Source organism: Musca autumnalis, unplaced genomic scaffold (genome assembly GCF_047663935.1).
Source record: "Musca autumnalis isolate F117 unplaced genomic scaffold, ASM4766393v1 scaffold_5, whole genome shotgun sequence".
In the NCBI taxonomy this organism is placed as follows: domain Eukaryota; kingdom Metazoa; phylum Arthropoda; class Insecta; order Diptera; family Muscidae; genus Musca; species Musca autumnalis.
Window position 1 is genome coordinate 83,402,740 of NW_027412088.1, and position 25,102 is coordinate 83,427,841.

The following is a 25,102-nucleotide window of genomic DNA, read 5'->3' on the forward strand; positions in this document are numbered from 1 at the left end:
TTGTCGCTAACTTACTGAAAAACATCGTTAATTACCGAAATTATAAGCATTTTAATGTTTATTTTATTTATTTACTCAAAAAATGAGTTAGAGAATCGCACTACTGAAGACAAAAGTCGGGAATAGATCGGCCAACAATAGAAACGGCTTAATAACCATTAATAATAAAGAAGCATAACAACTGGAATATGACACTCCGAAAATTATTTATTCAAATCCGAGAGGTTTACAAGCTGTTTACCTATTCCAGAACCTGCAAGAAGCTACTATTTTTTGGTCTGTTACAGAACTGCAATAATCTACTAATTTTTACAATTTTTTTCGATAACAAAGGAAAAAATGTTATCGTAGTATAAAAAATAGTAGCTTCTTGCAGGTTCTGTAGTGCGATTCTCTAATGTCATGTTCACACGAGCGTTTCAATTACGTTGTTCGCCTGTCGAACTACGTACACGAATTAACCCGTTTCCACGACACCATTCGTAATTAACAGAAACATAAACAAAATTTCCTTCATTTTTGTTTCCTCGTTTTCACGAAAATTTGAACCGAAAACACATAAAATATACAATAAATGAATAGGAAAAGCAATAGACTTTCCTTCAAAAGTATCTTTTATATTTAACTACACACATTTCATTCATTTTTTCCATAAATTCTGAATAATTTTGTATCTTCAATATATTTTTATATGTTTCTATTTTCAAAATTAAAGAGAGAGAGACATGTCAAAACAATGTTTGTGTATACAGACTTTCAGTTATTTGTTTCCTTTTTGTTTCTTAATTCTTACACGATTTTGAACTGGTGGACAAGAAATGTGTGTGAAATTAAGAAGGACACACAACCATCTTCCTTCTGCATCTATATAAAATGTTTAGTTCATTAATTTTCATTCATCTTTTTCCTTTTTTCTAAAAATTTTTGTGTTTTCAACAAATTTTTCAATTTTGAATTTAGACATGTTATAATTAATTTTTTCGATAAATTCTCTCATTTGTTAGGGATGGGACTTTTTTATTCGTCGTTCAGAGAGTATTTCTAATCGAACAACGTAGAAAAATCGTCGTTCGTCCATAGAATTTTGTGTGGGGAAATAAGTAATTTATTCGTAGTTATGGGTCAAACAACGAATAGAGAACGAACGACGTACCGTGGAAACGGGCTATTACGCATTTTTGGAGTTACCGACAAAAATCGGTAAAATTAAAATGCTCATAATTTCGGTAATTAACGATATTATTCGGTAAGTTAGCGACAAATAGAAAGTAGTCGCAAAGTTCTACCGATAGCAAGAGTGCTGTCAACTTTTATTTGAACATTTCATTCATAATTTTGCGTTTTAATGTTAGCGTTTTTTGTCGGTAACTCAAAAAATGAGTTAGAGAATCGCACTACTGGAACAGAGCATTTACTACGATAACAATTGTTCCTTTATGATATCGAACAAAATAGTACATTATTGCAGTACTGGAACAGATCATGTATGTCAGCGACTTTTAAAGGACGACTTCAAAAGAACTACATTTTGTATTTTCCAGAACCTGAAAGAAGCTACGATTTTTACTACGATAACATTTTTTCCATTATGTTATCGGAAAACATAGTAAAAATTAGTACATTCTTGCAGTTCTGGAACAGACTAATTATTTTAATGTAAAAGAAATCACAGAGCAAAACTCGTGAAAAAGAACTTTGTACTAATGTTACGTACGTGTCCACTAATTATCAAGTAAGAAGAAAAGATGATGCCAAATTTTAAATTAAATACAGCCAAGTATTGCCAGCGATTCGTTATGAAATTCAAAAATGATTCAGAGAAATTTGAAAACAATTCAAGAAAAACTGGAGAAATAAATGTTTTTAAAAGTTCTGCTCTGAACGAAAATCTACGTCCCATTAACTACAAGGGACGATCATTTTGAACGGTTTTGAACCACAACAAATTAGTCGAAAATTTTACGTTTGGATATAGCTTTATTCAAATGTAGGCGATGGTGATTTGGTGTTCGTAGGTAATTGGATTTCGGTGCTCGCGTTGTAGACGATTGGGTTCCCAGTAAAATGTTCGATGACAAATCATGAGTTGAATCATTTAGGTGAATCGCCGATGACATTTACAAGGGAATGACACACGCTTTCATCGGAATCAGGAATAACATTTGCAGTCCGATTATGTAATTTTTTAACTAAGTCCAGGTCCACACTAGAGTGATTTCGTTAAAAAAATTCATGAAATTATGCGTTTCAAGATCGACTTGCATAGTAGAGTAAAATCATGAAATTATTGATCTAAGAACGCCTAATTTCATGAATTCTTTTTTAATGAAATTCACTCTAGTGTGGACCGGGACTAATATAAATACATTGCACAGATGATTTCTATCACCAGATATTAGGTGTGTCTTTTTACGGGACAATTTGTAACAATTATTACTAAATGCTGTCTATCATCAGATGCAAGGCACATTTATAGAAGGTAGAAGTGACAATATATGGTCTGTTTCAGTACTGCAAGAATCTACTATATTTTACTGTTTTTTCCGATAACATAAAGGAAAAAATGTTATCGTAGTAATAAATAGTAGCTTCTTGCAGGTTCTGGAACAGAGCAATATTTATATTTTAATTCAAATTTTTTCTCTTTTAGATGATTTTCAAAATGTATTTATGTTTTTCCTGAAAAACATTTTGGAATGACCCTAATATTCAATATTTATCTTTGAAATTAATTTTCAATAACAACAATGTTGTTTTTGTAAATTTGTTAGTTGTTATAATTCATGCGTATACTTTATATGAATTTGCTTGATCAGTAGTGGGATTCTGAAACTCATTTTTGCTGTTATCGACAAAAATCGATAAAATTAAATCGCAAAATTATGACTAAAAACATAAAGAGAAGTTGGCGTCACTGTTTGTGTCGGTAGAGCCTAGCGACTACTTTTTATTCATCGTTAACTTACCGAAAAATTTCGTTAATTTGTTGCAGGCCACACATACCAACGGCGGACAACAACAACAACAATAATGGGCCGGCCTCATGCTTGGCAGCGCTAATGGGGGTGGGGGTGAAATTTTTGTGAGAATATTGTTTAATTTCCACTGCTTTCCGTCCTTCTCGTATAGCTTATAATTTGTTCAGTCAAATTATAATAAAAAATGGAATGAGGATGTCAACAAAACCCGAAGATTTCGAGTTTTGCAATATTGCTGTCAATTATTGTGTGAGTTCTAGTTGGTGGTGGGTTTGGAAATGAGGGATCGCTACGTTGAAAAATGACCACTAGCAGGGTTGTATAAAAGGTAGTAGGAAGCATGATAAATTTACTATGCAGTAGGAATGATAAGCGTTCCACTTGATTAAGGGTGGTGTAAATGCACTATGACAGTAGGAAAAATCAAATGCCCGTGTAAATGGTTGAAAATATTCTTCCAGATACGATAAAATGTGTAGAAACAAGTAAATAAAATAAAAGTAGCCAGGGTAGGTGATGAAGAGTAGTGCGATGTAATATTCACATGAGTTTGAGAGCAAAATTCTCCGTATTGGGGTATAATATTTGAATGTTGGACAGCTAGTTGAGTTGTCGTTACATATTAATATTGAATTGGTTACCAGCTGATAATACAGTCACAATAGGGAGTCATCAACTCCGAGTGAATAGATGGAAAATTGACGGATAATTACAACAAAAGAAGAAAATAGAAAATGGTCAAGAAAAATGGTGTTTCATGGAAAATTAGCATCTGGCGGGATTTGCTGAGTGGAGGGCTATATAAGGCCGTGCGCCAAGGAAAACCCATAGTTTGGTTAAAGACGTTACCGTGGTGATTTTAAAGCCCAGAGAGCAGTTAAAAAAAAAAAGTTATAATCTTGAGTTCGTTACTTTTATTGTGAACTATTGTGAGTAGAAGTAGTGGTGATGTAGTGACAAATATGGTAAATTGGTATATGTCTGTGTTTAATAGATATTTTCCGGCTGTATATTGGTTGTCCAAGAAGTGACTGCAGGCTGGACGTATTTGTTATACACAACGGCAAGAAGTCAACTTTTCCTCGGTGTGCGATTGGCAGAAGATAAAGCGGCGGTGCTGGTACAAGAATTCCTGTAGTTGTGGAAATAATTTGGTGGATGAAACGGCTACTTTCCTTGGACGTGAGGTCAAATACATTACTGGTTATAGAGCCGGACTGGGCTGGTCATCATCCATAATCTGGTACGTCTCCGTTTCATCCCAAACCGCTGCTGTTGCTCTTAATTCAAGACACCCATCTTTATGATAATTGTGGCGTTTAAAATTTCGCCTGTTAAACACGTATGGTGTGATCTGTAAGAAACAAGATAATAAGCCAATCAATTGTTTGAACGTAAAATACCAGGTAAAAGGTGTCTTACCGTTGTGTTGTCTTTATGTGTTTTGTATGCATTTTTGTATGTGCCTTATTTTGAGCATTTGGTTAAGTTTCAACGTAACGTCTGCAAAAGAAGTTAACACGCAGTAGAGGCTACTGAGATCTGAAAAGAAAGTGAAGAGGAACTTAGTTAATCAGAGAGTCCTAAAATCATAAAATTCGATATAGTTTTTATATAAATTACATTTTTTCTCTATCTATATAAATTTGCCTAGCTTTGCAAGTAAATTGTCACATTGTAAGGGAAAAATACCCGGAGTTTTTGACAAAAGGCTAAGTGTTTTCAATAGGATTATCTAGTGTCCTTGTTAATTTGGTTTTTGGTGCCCACAGGTTTTGGCGGTAAAATACCCAGTTAAGAGAGCTCTTTTAGGTGGTTGAGTAAAGGTCAAAAGGGCGCGACATTGAGCGCGAAAAGACAAGGTAAATAGATTAATGCTGTTGTCCACTGACGATTGAAGCCATTAATGTTAGTAAGTGAACCCAGGTATTATTCTTGAATTTCAATTATTGTCATTTTTATAATTGTATAAGTTGTCAAGTTTTAAGGGATTCATCCGTATAAATAATTAATTATAATTCAATAAATTAACATGTTTTAATGTTCGTGTGATCATAATTAATATGTTGTGTTGATTTTTGTAACCTGGGGGGAATTTGCAATGAAGTAAGTGTGTGAGACAAATGTGTGGTGCACGGGGGTCCAGAGAAAAGTAAGTTATGGAGGTACTGGATCCAGGAAGGGTGGGCAAGTACGGGATCCTTTCACCAAGATCCCTGTATGACGTTTCCCTTTGCTGTGTTGTTGAAATATAGTGAAATTAGGCAATAGAATACACCCTCAATTCAATGTTAGTGTGTTGGGTTCGATTGGCGGGTTGAGTACCCTAGCCCTGGGAGTCTCTATGGTCGGGAGGACAGCCTAATCGAAAACCGAGGTCGCACACATAACAGAGATGGCGCCCAAACGAAAATAAAGCGTAATTTTTCCGAGTACCGCTTAACAAAATGGCGATTTTATATGGCCTTTGTAAAATGTGATATTCGGATAGTAACTCTGTGCAATAAGATCGACGCACATAGCCATAGAATGCTAGTAGTTTAAAATAGAGCAAAGAAAATGATTTTAATCTTTAAATATCAGTGATATGGCATTGCATCTGAACTTAGCGATTAGGTTATAAAGTGCAGTAATATATCTAAAAAATTAAAGTAATTATTTTCTACATTTTCAAGCATGATTAAATCAGTAGCTCGTAATTCCGTGCTGGAATAAAACGATTTTGTATTGAAAATCTTTTTAGAATTCAGAAAATTTTAATAATAGTTCGAAAGCGAGGGCGTGCATATGCCAGTATAACTTCCAGGTAAAGCCAGTAGCGACGTCAGATAATTAGAGTCAGTAGAAATCAGAATATTGGAAATATGCCATGAGCTTTTAACCATAAAAAAATGGATAAACATGTCATGGACACGGAAGTAGTATGCGCTATCGTGAAATGTAAGAATAAATATGTTTTGGGAAACTTTCATACATCTCATTAGGGAGTACTATATAATGAAAATAAATATAAAATACCACACACACGCTGCTTCTGAAAAAGCAATATCCCCCAAAATTTTATGTTGTAATTGTCTAATTTAGATATTTGTGTTTAGAAGTCGTATAAATTGGTACATTAAAATCGTATTTAAATCTTTAACCCTGATTGATAAAGCGAATTTCAATATATATCTTTTGGGAAATACAATCTGTTCTGGTTTATTCGCCTGGTAACGAAATAGGCTACGATTCACTGTACATGTCATGAGTTACTACAACACACGCCATAGTAAAAATAAGAAAAGAAGTAGACCCGAAAATTTTGATTTGAACCAATCGACTTATTTTCCTGGGTATCATAAACAGAGAAGAATGGCTGAAAATAATAATATGAATTCATTTCAATTTACTGATCTATCCGATTCGATAACGAGAAGAGATAACTTTAGTCAAATACATGCAAATGGAGTTAATCAAAATAATAACGAACCAACAGGTTCAATAACATCTGATTTGCATGGACTGGTTCAAGATGAAGCCGCCTCTGTCCAAAAGTCTTTAGAAGATAAAGTTAGGAAAATGGTCGAAACTGAAATATCTGATGTTAAAAAAATGATCGAGTCGTTGGCAAAGGGAATGAAAGAACTATCCACTGTAGTTCATGCCTCAACGGCAGCGCAACAGTCCAAAAATAATACTTCAAATTGTAATTCCAACAATGTTGTTAATGATATATCCGCTAACAACGATAATTTGATGCGAAATGTAAACACACAGCCCTATAGACAAATTCCTAGTGCCGATCAAACACCACCATATAGCCATGGAAATTTCCCAATGCCAACTGCCAATTATGAACCATTAAGAATACGCGTTGATAAGTTAGGTTTAAACTTTAGCGGTGACCCAAGGGAACTGAGAGTCAACGATTTCATCAAACGATTGGAGATAATGCGAGCCCAGTATAATATTCCGTGGGCTGAGGTTTTGAGAGATTTCTCTTTTCTTGTGTCAGGTCCGGCTAGAGAATGGTACTGGCTGTATAGACAAAATGCAATATATACTGATTGGGAAGGGTTAAAGGACGCCCAGTATCAGTATCAGTATCAGCCAGTATCAGTCCCCTCAGTCTAAGTTCGATATACTTAGGGATTTGTTGGAACGAAAACAGCGGTATAATGAGAGTGTTAATGCCTATTTTCTTGAGATGGGGATCTTGCGCTCTAGATTGTTACAACCGATTTATGAGCATGAGATGGTAAAGATCTTGAGAGGGAATATTCGTGAAGACATCAAAAGGCATGTGTATCAAATGTCGATTTCGACAGTTGAACAATTGCGTATTGAATGTATAGAAGCGGAGCGTAATTTTCCCAGGCGTGAAAATAGGCCGATGCCCGTTCCACAAAGACCCATAAGACAAGTAAATGAGATCTACGAGGAACTGTATGAAGATCCTACCGAGGTAACAGAGGGAGATGTCGAAGAAAATGTGTCGGCTGTTAGAATGCAGAACCAGTCAAGAAATCCAATAATCTGTTGGAACTGCCGTGAAAAGGGACATGTATTCATGGACTGTCCGGCCGAATTTAGGAAACTATTCTGCTATAGGTGTGGCAAAGCAGACACCGTAACTCCAAAATGTCCTGTATGTCAGCAGGGAAACTCGAGGAGGGGTGTGGAAAAGACAGGGGAGACACGCCCTGCGGAAAACCCTGTGAATCAGAAATTTTAAATCCCAAGAGAGTTCAAATTAAGAGTAGCAGCAAAGAGAAATTAGTTAAGGATAGTGTTAAGGTTGATATTCAAAATTTTACAGCAGCTCAGAGGCACCATGTTCCACTGGAGCAAAGGCAACTTAACTATGAAAAAGTAAAGGAAAGAATCTTCAATTCAGAGATTGGCGTAATACCCCAGAAAATTATGAAGTTAAGACAGAAAACGAAATTATGGCGTCAAGAAAAACGATATTTGATAGATTCTATTTCGAAGGTAACTAAAGCTACAACCGATCCGAGAGTTTTCGCGGAAGTCAGTATTCAGGGGAAGGCCTTACATGGACTCCTAGACACCGGTGCATCAGTAAGTATGTTGGGTAAAAATGGTAGAGAGTTTGTTGAAGAACTAGGTATTCCAGTAATGTCCATGTACAGCAGGGTTACCACCGCAGGAGGTACACGATACTGTGTTCTGGGTAAAATAAAGACCTCCATAAAGTACCAGGACCAGGAAAAGGAGATAACCTTGTTTCTATGTCCCCAATTGGAACAGGAACTTTATCTGGGGATAGATTTTTGGAGACTATTCCAACTGGCACCTGAAGTACTAGGTGTGGCCGAAATTGATATGGAAAAAGTTGTAAAGGACATGACTGATTCCGTTTCAGATTACAAACTTAACCCCCATATATTATCAGCGAATGAGGAATAGCGATTGAAAGAAGTCGTAGATAAGTTCATGACCTTCGAAAGTCATGGTTTAGGTTGTACTAGCGTGGAAAAACATTCAATAAAACTCATCGAAGGGGCTGTACCAGTCAAAGATCGACATTACCCCATGTCTCCAGCTGTTCAAGCTATTACCTACCAGGAAGTTGACCACATGTTAGCTCTTAATGTCATAGAAGAGAGTGAGAGCCCGTGGAGCAATAGGACCACGATTGTGAGGAAGCCCGGGAAAAACCGCTTCTGCTTGGATGCCCGAAAGTTAAATAAGCTCACGGTAAAGGACGCGTACCCGCTGCAAAATATTGAAGGAATACTAAGTCGCATAGACGAAACCTTTTATATTAGCAGCGTGGATCTTAAGTACGCGTTCTGGCAGATCGAGTTAGATGAGGATAGCAAGTCGTATACAGCTTTTACAATCCCAGGCCGTCCGTTGTATCAATTCCGCGTGATGCCGTTTGGATTGTGCAATGCTGCACAAAGATTATGCCGACTGATGGACAAAGTCATTCCCCAACGACTAAAGGAGAATGTCTTTGTGTACCTGGACGACCTGTTGATTGTATCAAGCGACTTCGACGAGCATCTTCGTTTACTAACCGAGGTAGCCGAATGCCTTAAGCGAGCGAATTTAACTATCGGGTTGACAAAGTCGAAGTTCTGTTTCCAACAGTTAAAATACTTGGGGTTTATCATAGGTGGAGGCGTACTGCGCACCGACCCCGAGAAGGTCGAAGCAATTAAAAAGATTAAAGTTCCTAAAAATGCCAGAGAAGTCAGGAGTTTTCTTGGTACGGTAGGGTGGTACCGAAGATTTATTAAGGACTTCGCGTCTCTGTCGGCTCCACTCACCGACACGCTAAAGAAATCGCCAAAGTTTCAAATTTCGGAAAAAGCGAAGGAGGCTTTTGAAGACCTGAAGAAAGCCTTGACCTCCGCCCCAGTTTTACGTCACGCTGATTTCTCTAAACCCTTTTATATCCAATGTGATGCATCGGAGTATGGCGTCGGAGCGGTTCTGTTCCAGCTCAATAGCGAAGGACATGAACACCCGATTGCGTTCTATTCCAAGAAATTGAATAAGTGTCAGAGAAATTACAGCGTGACGGAGAAGGAGTGTCTCGCCGCGGTGATGGCTATCCAAAGGTTCCGCCCCTATGTGGAACTCATGCAATTTACGGTGATCACTGATCACGCGAGTTTGCAATGGCTAATGAACCTAAAGGACCTTAGTGGTCGTTTAGCTCGTTGGTCATTGCAACTCCAGGGATACAATTTCACTATTGAGCACCGCAAGGGGAAGGACAACGTGGTTGCCGATATGCTATCCCGCCTACCCACGGTCGATGAAATCGATGTGGATCAGGTCCTAGAGTTTGAAACTACCGAATTTGATAGCGATTCTTACAATGAACTTAGAGATACAGTGGCCAAAAATATCGAGAATCTCCCTGACTTGAAGATTATCGACAACATGGTGTTTAAAAAGTGCCACACATCGTATGACCCGGACACCCAGGAGTTCCAGTGGAAATTGTGGGTCCCGGAGACATTAACCCATGTTTTGATTGAACAAGCTCACGATAGGACCACGTCAGCTCATGGTGGTATTTCTAAAACCCTACACCGGCTAAGGGAAAAGTATTACTGGCCACAGATGGCATCACAGGTCAGAAAATATGTTTCTAATTGCACCGTGTGCAAAGAAACAAAGCCTACCAATGAGCAGACTCAACCCACGATAGGAAGTGAAGTGGTGACACTACTCCCCTTCCAAAAACTCTACATTGATTTCCTGGGAAAATATCCACGCTCGAAAAGTGGCAACTCATTCATTTTCATAGTTGTTGACCACTTCAGCAAATTTACCTTCTTGAAGGCAATGCGCGAGGCAACCGCTTCAAATGTGGTTAAATTTATGGTTGAGGATATTTTCCGGAAGTTTGGTGTACCCGAGACGATACATTCTGACAACGGGGCACAATTCATATCGAAGACCTTCAAAGATATGATTAAAACATATGGGATAAATCATATCCAAACCGCTCCATATGCCCCTCAGTCAAATGCATCCGAACGGGTCAACCAGTCCGTGCTGTCAGCCATTAGGGCATATCTAGAGAATGACCACAGGGACTGGGATCTATATCTAACAGATATTGAATGTGCATTGCGAACATCCATACACAGTGCGACTGGAGTAACTCCATTTTTCGCCTTATTTGGTCACAGTATGTATACCCATGGGGCAGATTATAAGTTAGCCAGGAAACTGCTGTCCATGACAGACCATGAAATTAGGCAGGTGGAGCGAAACGACAGAATGGAACTGATTCGTAACAAAATCCGGCAGAATATGCACCAGGCATATGAACAAAGCGCAAAAAGATATAACGCTCGAGCCCGCATGATTACATTCTCTCCCGGTCAAGAGGTATACAAAAGGAACCATGTCCTCAGTGACTTTGGGAAGAATTTTAATGCAAAATTCGCTCGCAAATTTACAAAATGCCGTATCTTGAAGCCAGTAGGAAATAATATGTACTCCCTTGAAGATTTAAATGGAAAGCCAATGGGGGTATGCCATGCCAAAGACCTCAAAAGATGAAAGCTCGTCGCGAGGAAACTAGACCGTTGCGAGGGAGTAAAACTTTCTACGTTTGTGTAAAACCACCATGTCGTAAGAATCAAGAATAACTATTTCCCATCATACCGCGACTATGTTCATTCAAAGGATATATTCATGAAGTGACGCAACTATTCATTAAGTGATCGTCAAATATTTCATGGGGCGAAAGGATATTATTCATCCCTCTTTGGTTCAAAATGATTTCAGTCAGCTAAGAGTTTTGATAGGGCAAATTGAAACATTTTCGTAAAATCCTTTTTATAATGCATTTAACAGAATTAATGATAAGTGAATAGTATTATCAGTGGTTTTTTGAAATAAACGTTTTGGCGAAGACGGCCACATTATCAAGGGGACATCGAATTAGCACACCCTACGATTTTTAATTTAACTAAATCCCTTCGAAGATTTTCGTAAAAAAATGCAAATTTTTTCACTTTATCCTGCTTTTAAGATAAGAATTGGAACCCGAATTTACTTTACTGTCATTTTTCTTCCAAAAGGTAAAATAACCCAAGTGGTTCCATATGGAACCACCGCAGTGATGGGGCTGATTCAATTAATTTGCAACAATTAATTTATATTAAAGTTAATTCATATTCAAAACGTATTGAACAAACCATTTTTTTTGAAAGAAAAAAAAAAAAAATTTATCAATTCGGAATCTCTAAATATATCCCAATAGCGGACCATTTTTCGTAATGTACACTTAAACCTCAGAAAGTCGCCAAAATTTCAAAAACGAATGTACAATTGGATCTGAAATTATTGGAATTGTTAACTGATTACCGAAATTTAAATATAAAGTGCAAAGACTTTTCAAAAAGTGTTTACGGTCGATGATTCATTCAAGAAAATATTCGACTTGGAAGGGGTTTATAGAAAGAAGATCAATACAATGCACCTTATTTGAGGAAGATAAACTTATAATACTATTTGTTATTCAAAATTATACGTCTGAATAACACCAAAGACCTACCAGTACAAAACTGTCAACAAAGCATTAGGTGAACACGTAGCACATGAGTATGGTTAAAAGTATAACCCCTTTCTAACAATAAAGGTTTTTGAGGTTTGCTGAAATTGGTTAATATCCATGAAAGTAGGCATATACTATTCAAGATAAATGTTTTCTGGATTATTGAGTTTAAATTTAATCGTTTTTAAGCTCCGGGAAACATATTATCTTGCGGTTTCACTAGACTATCTCCCATTTGCCATATGTTTAGAAAATTATTGAAGTTGGCGTAGGTCCCATAGAGATGAACATAGGTTTATCGTTGCATACTTCACGACTTATCGGTAAAATTCAGTCCAGATGGATAAAATTTTATAAAATCAATAGCTCAACGCATCATATTACAGTTTGTAATGAAAATGTTTGTGGCAAACGGACTTTACAGAGGCACACTGCTGGTGGGTACATCCCACTATTCGCAAATTTACAAAGATGAACAAGAATATGATGTTTCTATGAACTACTTGCCTCCATGAATTTGTGTACATAAAAAAAAAAAAAAATCGATAAAAACTAGAATTCCCATCAGTCCTTGGGACCCATGGTGTACCCCATATAATACCCTTCTGACACTGAAATTTCGGGACTTGTGGAGAGTATAACTAGCAGACTGGAACTTATTCCCAAACGAAAGGGATTTAAAACTGAATATGGACGAAAATATTGAAACTATTCACAATATTAGGATTCTTTTAAGGTGTGCTAATTATGTGACCAACACTGTACATCAGCAACCATTAGGTCAGTAGATTGTTTCCCTTTAATCCAAAAACCATTTAAATCAGTGGATGTTGAAACCAATGCGCATTTATTTAAACTTGGTTTTCGAAATGTAATAGGGTCTAATCATAAAATGTGAAACTTCGAAATTTGCTATCACAAAATACTTCTTTTCATCCTGAACGTGTAATAAAAATGACCTACGACAGTTCTGAATGTTTTATAATTACACTTGGATTCAAATTTGTTATATTTTAAAGGAGTTCCAAAAATGTTTTTAGGTTTTCCTGAGGACATTGTAGAACGACACATATTATTCGATATTTTCTTGACATTTAAATTTTGATAACAATTATGTTGTCTTTGTAAATTTGTTAGGGGTTGCAATAATGCATCTACCTTATATAAATATGCATGGGTTGAGACCGACCGCAAGGGTTGACCTGCCTTGAATGAAATCTTATTTTCATATGGCACAATGCCATAAATATCAAGAGACAATAAGAGTCTTTTTACACATGCAATGTTCTCCACACATTCCTTTAATGTCATATTTTGCACTGTCAGGATGGGCCATTAAGAGTGATTACTAATGCGAACAATTCATGAGCAATATAGAATTCACATTCACGAGAGTCGCTGACGCCTATAGTGATTACATTTGCCCTAAAGAAGGTGCAACACCAATCATAATCACAATTTCCATTTGTTTATGTCGTCACTGATAACATACGCCAATGTAAACACACACACACATATTTAATACTGACACCACGGCTACTGATTGTGTGTACCTGTCCATAATACCGACATATGCTGCATACAGCACGTCTGCTTTTGTCATCACAACTCCATAAAAAGGGGTAGTTAAATGGACCATAAATAACACTTATGATTCTATATCAGGCCATCCAAAGCATCACGACAGCAATCCGATCAGAAATATATGTACACCCCACCTGCGAAAAAGAAGATTTAATCAGGCAATATAAAAAAGGAACGAAAACATTATGCTTACCCTACCATTTTCCGCAAATACATACCATATGCCCGGCATGAGACAATCAGGGAGTGGGAGTTCCCCACGTGCAAAGACCTACACGGCCATGCACATCAACTTCGTCTCGTTTTCCTTGCCGAATTTGAAGTTTTGTTGCAGGCCACACATACCAACGGCGGACAACAACAACAACAATAATGGGCCGGCCTCATGCTTGGCAGCGCTAATGGGGGTGGGGGTGAAATTTTTGTGAGAATATTGTTTAATTTCCACTGCTTTCCGTCCTTCTCGTATAGCTTATAATTTGTTCAGTCAAATTATAATAAAAAATGGAATGAGGATGTCAACAAAACCCGAAGATTTCGAGTTTTGCAATATTGCTGTCAATTATTGTGTGAGTTCTAGTTGGTGGTGGGTTTGGAAATGTGGATATGGTGAAATAGGGATCGCTACGTTGAAAAATGACCACTAGCAGGGTTGTATAAAAGGTAGTAGGAAGCATGATAAATTTACTATGCAGTAGGAATGATAAGCGTTCCACTTGATTAAGGGTGGTGTAAATGCACTATGACAGTAGGAAAAATCAAATGCCCGTGTAAATGGTTGAAAATATTCTTCCAGATACGATAAAATGTGTAGAAACAAGTAAATAAAATAAAAGTAGCCAGGGTAGGTGATGAAGAGTAGTGCGATGTAATATTCACATGAGTTTGAGAGCAAAATTCTCCGTATTGGGGTATAATATTTGAATGTTGGACAGCTAGTTGAGTTGTCGTTACATATTAATATTGAATTGGTTACCAGCTGATAATACAGTCACAATAGGGAGTCATCAACTCCGAGTGAATAGATGGAAAATTGACGGATAATTACAACAAAAGAAGAAAATAGAAAATGGTCAAGAAAAATGGTGTTTCATGGAAAATTAGCATCTGGCGGGATTTGCTGAGTGGAGGGCTATATAAGGCCGTGCGCCAAGGAAAACCCATAGTTTGGTTAAAGACGTTACCGTGGTGATTTTAAAGCCCAGAGAGCAGTTAAAAAAAAAAAAGTTATAATCTTGAGTTCGTTACTTTTATTGTGAACTATTGTGAGTAGAAGTAGTGGTGATGTAGTGACAAATATGGTAAATTGGTATATGTCTGTGTTTAATAGATATTTTCCGGCTGTATATTGGTTGTCCAAGAAGTGACTGCAGGCTGGACGTATTTGTTATACACAACGGCAAGAAGTCAACTTTTCCTCGGTGTGCGATTGGCAGAAGATAAAGCGGCGGTGCTGGTACAAGAATTCCTGTAGTTGTGGAAATAATTTGGTGGATGAAACGGCTACTTTCCTTGGACGTGAGGTCAAATACATTACTGGTTATAGAGCCGGACTGGGCTGGTCATCATCCATAATCTGGTACGTCTCCGTTTCATCCCAAACCGCTGCTGTTGCTCTTAATTCAAGACACCCATCTTTATGATAATTGTGGCGTTTAAAATTTCGCCTGTTAAACACGTATGGTGTGATCTGTAAGAAACAAGATAATAACCCAGCAAAATGTTCGATGACAGATCATGAGTTGAATCATAGGTGCAAGTGACTTGTCATAGGTGCAAATTTAGGTGAATCACCGATGAAATTTACAAGGGAGTGACACCTGATTTCACCTGTTCATTGTCATGGCATTTTGCACCAGTTCATTGTCATGACATTTTGCACCAGTTCATTGTCATGACATTTTGCACCAGTTCATTGTCATGGCATTTTGCACCAGTTCATTGTCACGGCATCTTGCACCAGTTCATTGTCATAGCATCTTGCACCGGTTCATTGTCATGGCTTCTTGCACCAGTTCATTGTCATGGCTTCTTGCACCAGTTCATCGTCATGGCTTCTTGCACCAATGCTTTGGATCCGGATTTTTGCCAATCAGAAATAAAATTCGCAATACAATTATGTAATTTGTTGAATTAATAAGAATACAATGCGCAGATGATTTGTATCGCCAGATGTTATTTTTCTTTATTTTGTATGTAATTTTCAAAATTATATATTATATTAATCTGCAATATCATATTTATCTCTTCCGATGGCTGCAAGATACTTCTTTCAACTTGGGGGTTCCGTTTTTCCAATATTCGATAAATTATGTGTCAATCTCTGAACCAAGCTCATCGTTTGGGAAATCTAGTATAAATTTGAATTCTGTTATTTTATTTCAAAAGAAAAAGCTTATCCTGTAATAGTTACCACGTTATGGTCTCTTTTATACTTATTTTACCGATCTCCTACTTTGCTTCTCTCACTTTGCATGCCATGCTTGTGATATCGTGATCTTTCCATTGGAGTTTTGTTCCCTCGGGTCGCATAACGTCAAATGGCTCGTATTCATATGCCGGTGGCATCTTTATCCATCCTGTTAACATGGCCCAACCAACTCAATAATTGCAGCTCGATATGTTTTACTATATCGGTGTTGGTCGGCTGGGGAAGCTCGTGGTTTATAGACCGGGTCTTTTTCATACTTCTTTTTAATATCCACAAAACGAAACAGGTTTCAAAATACAAAATATATTTTTCTTTTGTTTTATATCAATTTACATTGTATTTTTAATTAAAATATATAAATTTTGCCACTATCGACCACTTTCATCTGACTTTTATTTTCATTTTAACAATTACTTTTGCAAGTACACAATTATTCGGGTATATGAGTATTTGATAATTTATTGTGCGGTTACTTAGCAATTTATTTGAACTCATGATAATATTGTGACAAAGATCGGATCTTTCACGACTTCAATTGCACTCATGAAAATTCGATGAAAAAGATCGGATCTTTCATGACTTCGATTGCACTCATGAAAATTCGATGAAAAAGATCGGACCTTTCACGACTTCAATTGCACTCATGAAAATTCGATGAAAAAGATGGGATCTTTCACGACTCCTTTCGCACTGATGCAAAAGAACCAGTGAAATCATGATTTCACATGGAATCACTTCCATTTAATTTTGCTGGGAAGCCAATCAATTGTTTGAACGTAAAATACCAGGTAAAAGGTGTCTTACCGTTGTGTTGTCTTTATGTGTTTTGTATGCATTTTTGTATGTGCCTTATTTTGAGCATTTGGTTAAGTTTCAACGTAACGTCTGCAAAAGAAGTTAACACGCAGTAGAGGCTACTGAGATCTGAAAAGAAAGTGAAGAGGAACTTAGTTAATCAGAGAGTCCTAAAATCATAAAATTCGATATAGTTTTTATATAAATTACATTTTTTCTCTATCTATATAAATTTGCCTAGCTTTGCAAGTAAATTGTCACATTGTAAGGGAAAAATACCCGGAGTTTTTGACAAAAGGCTAAGTGTTTTCAATAGGATTATCTAGTGTCCTTGTTAATTTGGTTTTTGGTGCCCACAGGTTTTGGCGGTAAAATACCCAGTTAAGAGAGCTCTTTTAGGTGGTTGAGTAAAGGTCAAAAGGGCGCGACATTGAGCGCGAAAAGACAAGGTAAATAGATTAATGCTGTTGTCCACTGACGATTGAAGCCATTAATGTTAGTAAGTGAACCCAGGTATTATTCTTGAATTTCAATTATTGTCATTTTTATAATTGTATAAGTTGTCAAGTTTTAAGGGATTCATCCGTATAAATAATTAATTATAATTCAATAAATTAACATGTTTTAATGTTCGTGTGATCATAATTAATATGTTGTGTTGATTTTTGTAACCTGGGGGGAATTTGCAATGAAGTAAGTGTGTGAGACAAATGTGTGGTGCACGGGGGTCCAGAGAAAAGTAAGTTATGGAGGTACTGGATCCAGGAAGGGTGGGCAAGTACGGGATCCTTTCACCAAGATCCCTGTATGACGTTTCCCTTTGCTGTGTTGTTGAAATATAGTGAAATTAGGCAATAGAATACACCCTCAATTCAATGTTAGTGTGTTGGGTTCGATTGGCGGGTTGAGTACCCTAGCCCTGGGAGTCTCTATGGTCGGGAGGACAGCCTAATCGAAAACCGAGGTCGCACACATAACAAATTATCGAAATTATAAGCATTTTAATTTTACCGACAATTATCGATAACAGCAAAAATGAGTTACAGAATCCCACTACAGATGTTATTATACCCTCAGCATTTATGCTAACGAGGGTATATTCACTTTCATACGGGCAAAATGTGCCTCATCGAAATAATGGTTTTAGACCCCAAGTATGTTTGGACGAAATGTGTTTTAGAAAATTTGAAGTCGATTGAGCAATGTCCGTCCGTCTGTCTTTCTGTCTGGCTGGAGCGCACCATAACTCTCGAACGGATAAACCGATTCGGTTTAAATTTTGGTTTTCGTAATATTTTACCCAAACTTAGTTTAAGTTCGAAGATGGGCTACCGGAGGGAGTGGACCGACTCCCTCCGGTAGGGAGTGGACCGACTCCCTCCGGTAGGGAGTGGACCGACTCCCTCCGGTACGTCCGCCACAAAAGTACGAAAATGTTCGGAAAATTTGTGCGCACGATAACTCTTGAAGGGAGTAACCGATTTAGTCCATACTTTGTCCATCGTTAAAATTTGTACCAGACTTAGATAAGGTTTCAATATGGACTCAATCGGTCCACTCCTTCGGTGCAAACTTAGTTTAAGCACGAAGATTAGCCATATCGGTCCACTCCTTTAGGTATTTCCCCCACAAAAGTTCAAAAATGTTCGGAAAAATTGTGCGCACGATAACTCTTGATGGGAGTAACCGATTTGGTCCATACTTTGCACATCGTGAAATTTCTACAATATATAGATCAGGTTCGAATATGGACTATATTTGCCCACTCCTTCGGGTACCTCCCACACAAAATTTTGGATAAATTCACTTTAAGACCTGCTCTCGAATCACTTTGATTTTTGTTGAAGCAACTTGCATTCGCTGCCTCAATTACGACAGTAAAAGTTTCTGCACGGGCAAGTACATACTTCTTGAGAAAACAGCCCGAAAGTTGTAAAAAACCCCTATGTCACCATATGTAGCGGCTGGAGAGCTCGAACCGAATACTGCGTTCGTCTACACTTGGATATTGTAATATTTCTTCGAATATTAGTTGAAATTCGAAGGTGGTGCTTATAGGTCCACTCCTTTCGGTACCTCCCCCGCAAAAGTTCGAAAATATTCGCTAAAATGGTCTCTGCGATTTCTTATAGACGTATCAACCGATTTGGTCCAAGCTTTGGATCTCTAAATATTGTCGAAACTTAGTTTATGTTAAAGTTTTGGCCCTATTTGTCCAATCCTTGTGGTACCACCCACACAAACATTTCAACATTTTTGTGTGGTTAAGGGTCTGTTTCAGGATCGTTTGGACATTTTTACCGAATGTTTTCTTAGTAGCCCTGTTTACAGCGATATTATGTTTTTCGTAGGCTTTTGTGATAAAAAAAGGCTGAGGGTATATCTCTGTCGGCAAAGTCGACTGATACTTTTTTACTTGTTTTTCTTTATTTTTTAAGCAATTTTCATAATTATCCATCCTGTTGACCCACCCAATGAAATCGTTGCAGCTCGATAGGTTTTACAATATGGGTTACGGTCGGCTGGTACAGCTCGTGGTTTAAAGACCGGTTCTCTTTCATACTTCTCTTTAATTAATATCCACAAAACAAAACAGGTTTCCAAACACAAAATATATTTTTTTTATTACAGTGTTTTTATTATTATTACAGTGTTTTATTTAACTTGCCTTGGTGTGTGTTTAGTTCAAATCTGGTAACTCATTTTAAACACGGTTGCAGTTTCCCAATCGAACTAAAACTTTGCACACTTCTCAGATTTGGATGACAATACACGAATATGAAATCAAAACCAATATTGGTCCATTTTTACACTGTTTTACAGTGTTTTACCTAATTTGCTTTTCAAATCTGGTAACTCATTTTTCACATAGTTGCAGTTTACCAATCGAACTTAAAATTTGCACACTTTTTAGATTTGGATGACAATACATGAATATGAAATCAAAACTAATATTGGTCCATTCTTACAGTGTTTTTACGGTGTCTAACTTGACCCCCTTTTCAAATCTGGTAACTGATTTTTAACACGGTTGCAGTTGACCAATCGAACTAAAACTTTGCACACTTTTCAGATTTAGATGACAATACATGAATATGAAACCAAAACAAATATGGGTCTATTGTTTCCTATAGCCCCCATATAACGGTACCACCCGATTTCCGGTATTTTGCTTTTCAAATCTGGTAACTCGTTTTTCACGCAGTTGCAGGTGACCAATCGTACTTAAACTTTGCACACTTTTCAGATTTGGATGACAATACATGAATATGAAATCAAAACTAATATTGTTCCATTCTTACAGTGTTTTTACGGTGTCTAACTTGACCCCGTTTTAAAATCTGGTAACTGATTTTTAGCACGGTTGCAGTTGACCAATCGAACTAAAACTTTGCACACTTTTCAGATTTAGATGACAATACATGAATATGAAACCAAAACCAATATGGGTCCATTTTTCCTATAGCCTCCATATGACGGTACCACCCGACTTCTGGTATTTTGAGGATTTTGTCTTCATTTTTAGCCCGAATTTGCTGTAACTTGGCATTTGGAGTTCTCAATATTCCAGGAATTTCCCCACTAAAAATTGTGGACGTAGGTCAAGGTTTAATATAGCATCCATATAACTGTACCACCCAATTTCAAGCATTTTAATCTACATTTTCTGCTCAAATGGACTGTAATTCGGCATTTGGGGATCTCAGTGTTCAAAAAATGTATTTACTAAAAGGTTTAAAATAAAAAATAATTTAAAAAAATTAAGTTTCAGTGTTTTATTTAGAAATGCACTTAAAACTAAAAAATAATTTGTCGCTTAGCCTCAATATATATATTCTTTCTCATGATAGAATCTCTCAAATAAAACGCTTGCCGTTTAATTTTGCCACCATTCATAATTTAAATGCAAGCGTTTTATTTGAGAGATTCTATCATGAGAAAGAATATATATATTGAGGCTAAGCGACAAATTATTTTTTAGTTTTAAGTGCATTTCTAAATAAAACACTGAAACTTAATTTTTTTAAATTATTTTTTATTCTTTTTTATAACAATTTACAATAGTCTTTTTAACTAAAAAAGTCAATTTTGCCAATATCGATCACTTTCATCTGACTTTTTTTAAAAAATAACTTTTGAAAGTAAACAATCGGGTACATGATTATTTGATCATTTATTACGTGTATGGGTACTTATCAATTTATTTGAACTCATGACAATATTTTGACAAAGATCGGATCTTTCACCACTTTAATTGCACTCATGATATGTCAATGAAAAAGATGGAATCTTTCACGATTCCATTCGAACTCTTGCAAAAGAACCAGTGAAATCTTTATTTCATTTGGAACCACTACTATTTAATTTTGCTGGGTTACGGCGATGTTAGTGCTAATGCTACAAAATAGTCTGTAACATAAGCTCCTGGCAACAACACCCGAAATAGGAGTGTAAATTTATAAGCCACCACAACTCAGTCTATGGACAGATCAAATACCGACCATGGTTCAATTATTACAACAAAAACCATAGTGACACAACAGTGACATTTTGTAGATGCATGGCTGTATAGTAGGCCATTATATGTTACTTTACGTTATAAGTCTCCATAAAAGGGTATGCCAGAGTTTGTGTTCGGACGGCTCAAAGCACAGACATAAAATACTATAGAATTCACGCCGAAGGGCTTAAAACAAATTGACAAAATGGCGGTATTAAGTTTTCGCTTGGCATCCCACGTGTTTTAAATATCAAGGATTTATTCCTAAATATACGATTTCTTCGCAGCTCCAATTGCTATAAAGCCGACCTTTTAATTAAAGTTTTTATAAATTTACTAAACGCAGCAATCGCGAAATTTCTGAAATATCGTTTTTTGGAAAATACGTAGACTAAGTCTACATACTTATGACCTCAAGGCAGTTTCCAATTTAGTTGCCTTGAAAGAGCGCTTTACGAGATTCCGGACGGAAATACGTGAGTCATTAATTCTTAAATTGGAAAAAAGGGTATGCCAGCTGTAGTAGCCCAACGACCCAACGTGCTTAGAAGTCTACTCTTCGCTCTTCATTCTGTTTCAATTAATGGTGATATGCCCTTTTGTCGCTGAGCGCCTCAAATATGGTGTAATTAAATAAAAAATTGTTTTATTTTATTTGTTTTTCTTTACCATATCCATTAAAGATTTCACAATTTTAAACAATGTGGGCTTTATAAATGCTCTTTATTTTATTTAGTTACTTATAAACTTATTTAATAATTAAATGCATTTAAATGATATTGAACTTATATAAGTAAACAAATGCCTTTTATGAGTATGTGTAACACACATAAGTATGAAGAAATATGCATGTATATATAAAATATATGTATTTTCTGTATTGTTTTCTTTTTTATATGAAAACTTAAAACAAATAAATGCTGGGTATATATTTTTGCTTTACATCTATAATGAGGGGTGACGACTTATAAACAAATTATCCAATAAATATACATATACATACATAGGTTAGGACAATACAATTGTTACATAGTAAATTATACATAAATATTAAGAGTTACATTTCTAATTAATTGTATATAAATAAATATTTAGGTACTATTATGAAGAAAACTATGTGGTTTCTGCATATCCAGATATTTGTTGCTGTAAAGAAAAGCTTTTATGAAAATTTCCATTAAATATTGGAAACCGGAGGTTTTGTTAATCAAACCATAAAGAAAATATTTTATGAAAACTTCCACTAAATGTGGGAAAAGGGTCTTTGTTAACCAAATTATTATTCCATTGCCGATAGTCAAAGTTATCATTGGAGTCAGGCACATAGAATGTCCTTGTTTTTAAGCACTCTTTCCTAAAATACGTGTTTTTATTTATACAAAACTTTTCCAAATTTAACTAAAAAATATTGTTACATTAGACAAAAATATTTTGCTATTTATTTCTTTTTTTTCTTGGTAAATATGATTTAACCAAATAATTTCCACAAGACTTTGACTATCAACAATAACTTGTTGATCTTAATATTATCAGCTAAACATTACACAAAAACAAATTACATAAATACGTACATACATAAAGAAATTATATAGTATTTTTTAAAAAATGAACACTTTTTGTTTTATTTTTAGTTTTTGTTACATATAACAAAATTTGAAATGCATTAAGGAATTGTATTGTTAGATGGTAGTGTTTCGCTTACATTGTGTACCACATTCATTCATTTTCTACTCTCTAAGGCAGCATAATTCTAAAACTAGATTATTAAATAATATTTGAACTTAATTAAAACAAAATCATAAGATAAACAAATAAGGGGGAAAAAAGATAAACAAAAATAATGAATAAATACATTTTACAGAGGCTCCTGCTGGAAATATTCATGCTCTAGACAGGCCAATGCTGAGGGTCGTAAACGTAAATCATACGACAGCATTTGCTGAAATTAGAAAAAAAGCGGAAAAATAAATTATTATAAAGAAAACAAAATATATACATGGAAAACAAATTAGAAAGCATCAGTCAGGTTTGCCGACAGAGATATACTCTCAGCCGCACGATCCGAAAAGTGGAAACTGGATTAAAGTGCAACAGTGTGCCTTAAACGCCAGTTAGACTATACACGTATAACATGTTTAAGTGCATTATCTCGATTTATTTGACATATACTGCATGAAAGTGAGAACTTAAATCGACTGGATTTGCTAAATCCACCATAGTCAAAACGTACTATTATTTTCGAAACGTCAGTTGCTATGTTGTCATGCAACAAATCTCATGAAATTAGGGGTTCTTAAATCAAGTTCTATACTAGAGCAATTTTATGAAATTGCAGTAGTGGGGAACTTGATTGAAGAACGCCTAGTTTCATGATAACAAAGCAACTGACGTTTCGGAAGTCAGCCTATTGTAATTTTGCGGATGAGGTACCTGCAGGAATGTACCAACATAGTCCATCTTGGAATTGGATATAATTTTGGGCATCATTTCGATAGTTATCGTGCCAACCAGTTATTTTAGTTGGTCACAGTGGGATTTTTTGAGGGACTTGCCGTTGTAATCAGAATCACAAGGACTACATTCAAAGGAATCCTCGAAAAGCCCTTTAACAACACTTAAGCGAATGTTTGTAATTTTTGTCAGGGAGGTACTCAAGGGGTGTTGCCCGATGTTAAAGTTTCCTCCAAATGATTGTTCTTGTAACAGCATTATATGTTTGTAATTTCATTTTTCTGCTTAATCTGGCTCTGGGTCTATTCCCAGTTCTAGGAATGTGTCTGCGTAGTTGAGCTAGAACTAACTATCCGTGTGAATGCTATTTAAATCTGTTTGATAGGCTTGTTGATCTAGGAGTTCTCTCTTGTTACGTGGGTTTTCTCTTTCTACATCATGATGATCCCTCTTGACATGTAATTAGGATGGCAACGAAAGGATGTCATTGTATTGCTGTACTGAAAGAATCTTTGGCCCCTCATGTAAATGGTCCACAGAAGACATGATGAGACACCATGTTGCAGTTTTCAGGGCGGCATTTTGACAGGTTTGAATATTTTTTCATTGCGTTGCAGCAAAACGGCACCGCATAGCTTACCACAGACCGACCTATGACGTTATATGTGGCTGATGGCTAGGATCATTAGGAACTTGTTCCTATATCTCAGCTTGTCACTGATAGCTGTGGCATGTGCGGACGACGTGAATATACTGTCGAATGTGACCCCAAGAATAATGGAATAGTTAGTGGTCGGAATTCTGCTAGAATCAACATATGACATTCAACTCATTTCTCACCTGTGTCGACCATGTAGTGAACAGAGTGGCCGTAGATTTAGTGGCGGATATTTGCATATTCCTCGCTCCGAAAAAGGTGGTAATATTGGTCAAATAGGAGTTCAGCCTTCAAAATGACATCAGGGAAGGTACCTGACACCAAGATAGTAAAATCGGTCGCATACTTTTCGATCACAATGCCGTCTGGAGGGGGCGGAATACAGGAGAGGTAGAGATTAACGAGTTCCGAAGATATCACCTCACCTTGGAGAACTCTCTACGGGGTTGGACCTAACCTAACCAATATAGTAAAATCGTCCGCATACTTTTCGAGCACAATGCCGTCTGGAGGGGGCGGAGTACAGGAGAGGTAGAGATTAACGAGTTCTGAAGATATCACCTCACCTTGGGGAACTCTCTATGGGGTTTGACCTAACCTAACCAAGATAAACTAACCATTCATCAAGGGTTGTCTGCTCGAAGTCCTTAAATAGCATCCACCACCG

At 36.5% G+C, this 25,102-nt stretch overlaps 1 protein-coding gene and 3 long non-coding RNA genes across 9 annotated transcripts in view; 2 read left to right on the forward strand and 2 right to left on the reverse strand.

Annotated features, from left to right (window-relative positions):
• Positions 1–3,670: 3,670 nt before the first annotated feature.
• LOC141387415 (uncharacterized) lies at positions 3,671–5,036 on the forward strand. Its single transcript, XR_012408560.1, has 2 exons — positions 3,671–3,907; positions 3,973–5,036. It is a non-coding gene; the product is annotated as an uncharacterized lncRNA (long non-coding RNA).
• LOC141387414 (uncharacterized) lies at positions 3,873–14,199 on the reverse strand. The gene is made up of 4 exons (XR_012408559.1): positions 13,793–14,199; positions 13,569–13,733; positions 4,401–4,520; positions 3,873–4,332 (listed from the first exon to the last, which is right to left on the reverse strand). It is a non-coding gene; the product is annotated as an uncharacterized lncRNA (long non-coding RNA).
• A 386-nt stretch (positions 14,200–14,585) lies between these two features.
• On the forward strand, positions 14,586–17,470 carry LOC141387416 (uncharacterized). Its single transcript, XR_012408561.1, has 2 exons — positions 14,586–14,864; positions 14,930–17,470. It is a non-coding gene; the product is annotated as an uncharacterized lncRNA (long non-coding RNA).
• A 4,560-nt stretch (positions 17,471–22,030) lies between these two features.
• The window catches only part of Cdk4 (Cyclin-dependent kinase 4), a 48,627-nt gene continuing 45,555 nt past the window's right edge, over positions 22,031–25,102 (reverse strand). For all 6 annotated transcript variants that reach the window (XM_073990209.1, XM_073990213.1, XM_073990214.1 and 3 more), the window contains exon 7: positions 22,031–23,265. In XM_073990209.1, the coding sequence (XP_073846310.1) occupies positions 23,182–23,265 (84 nt within the window). In that variant the 3' untranslated portion in view covers positions 22,031–23,181. The remainder of the gene's footprint in view (positions 23,266–25,102) is intronic.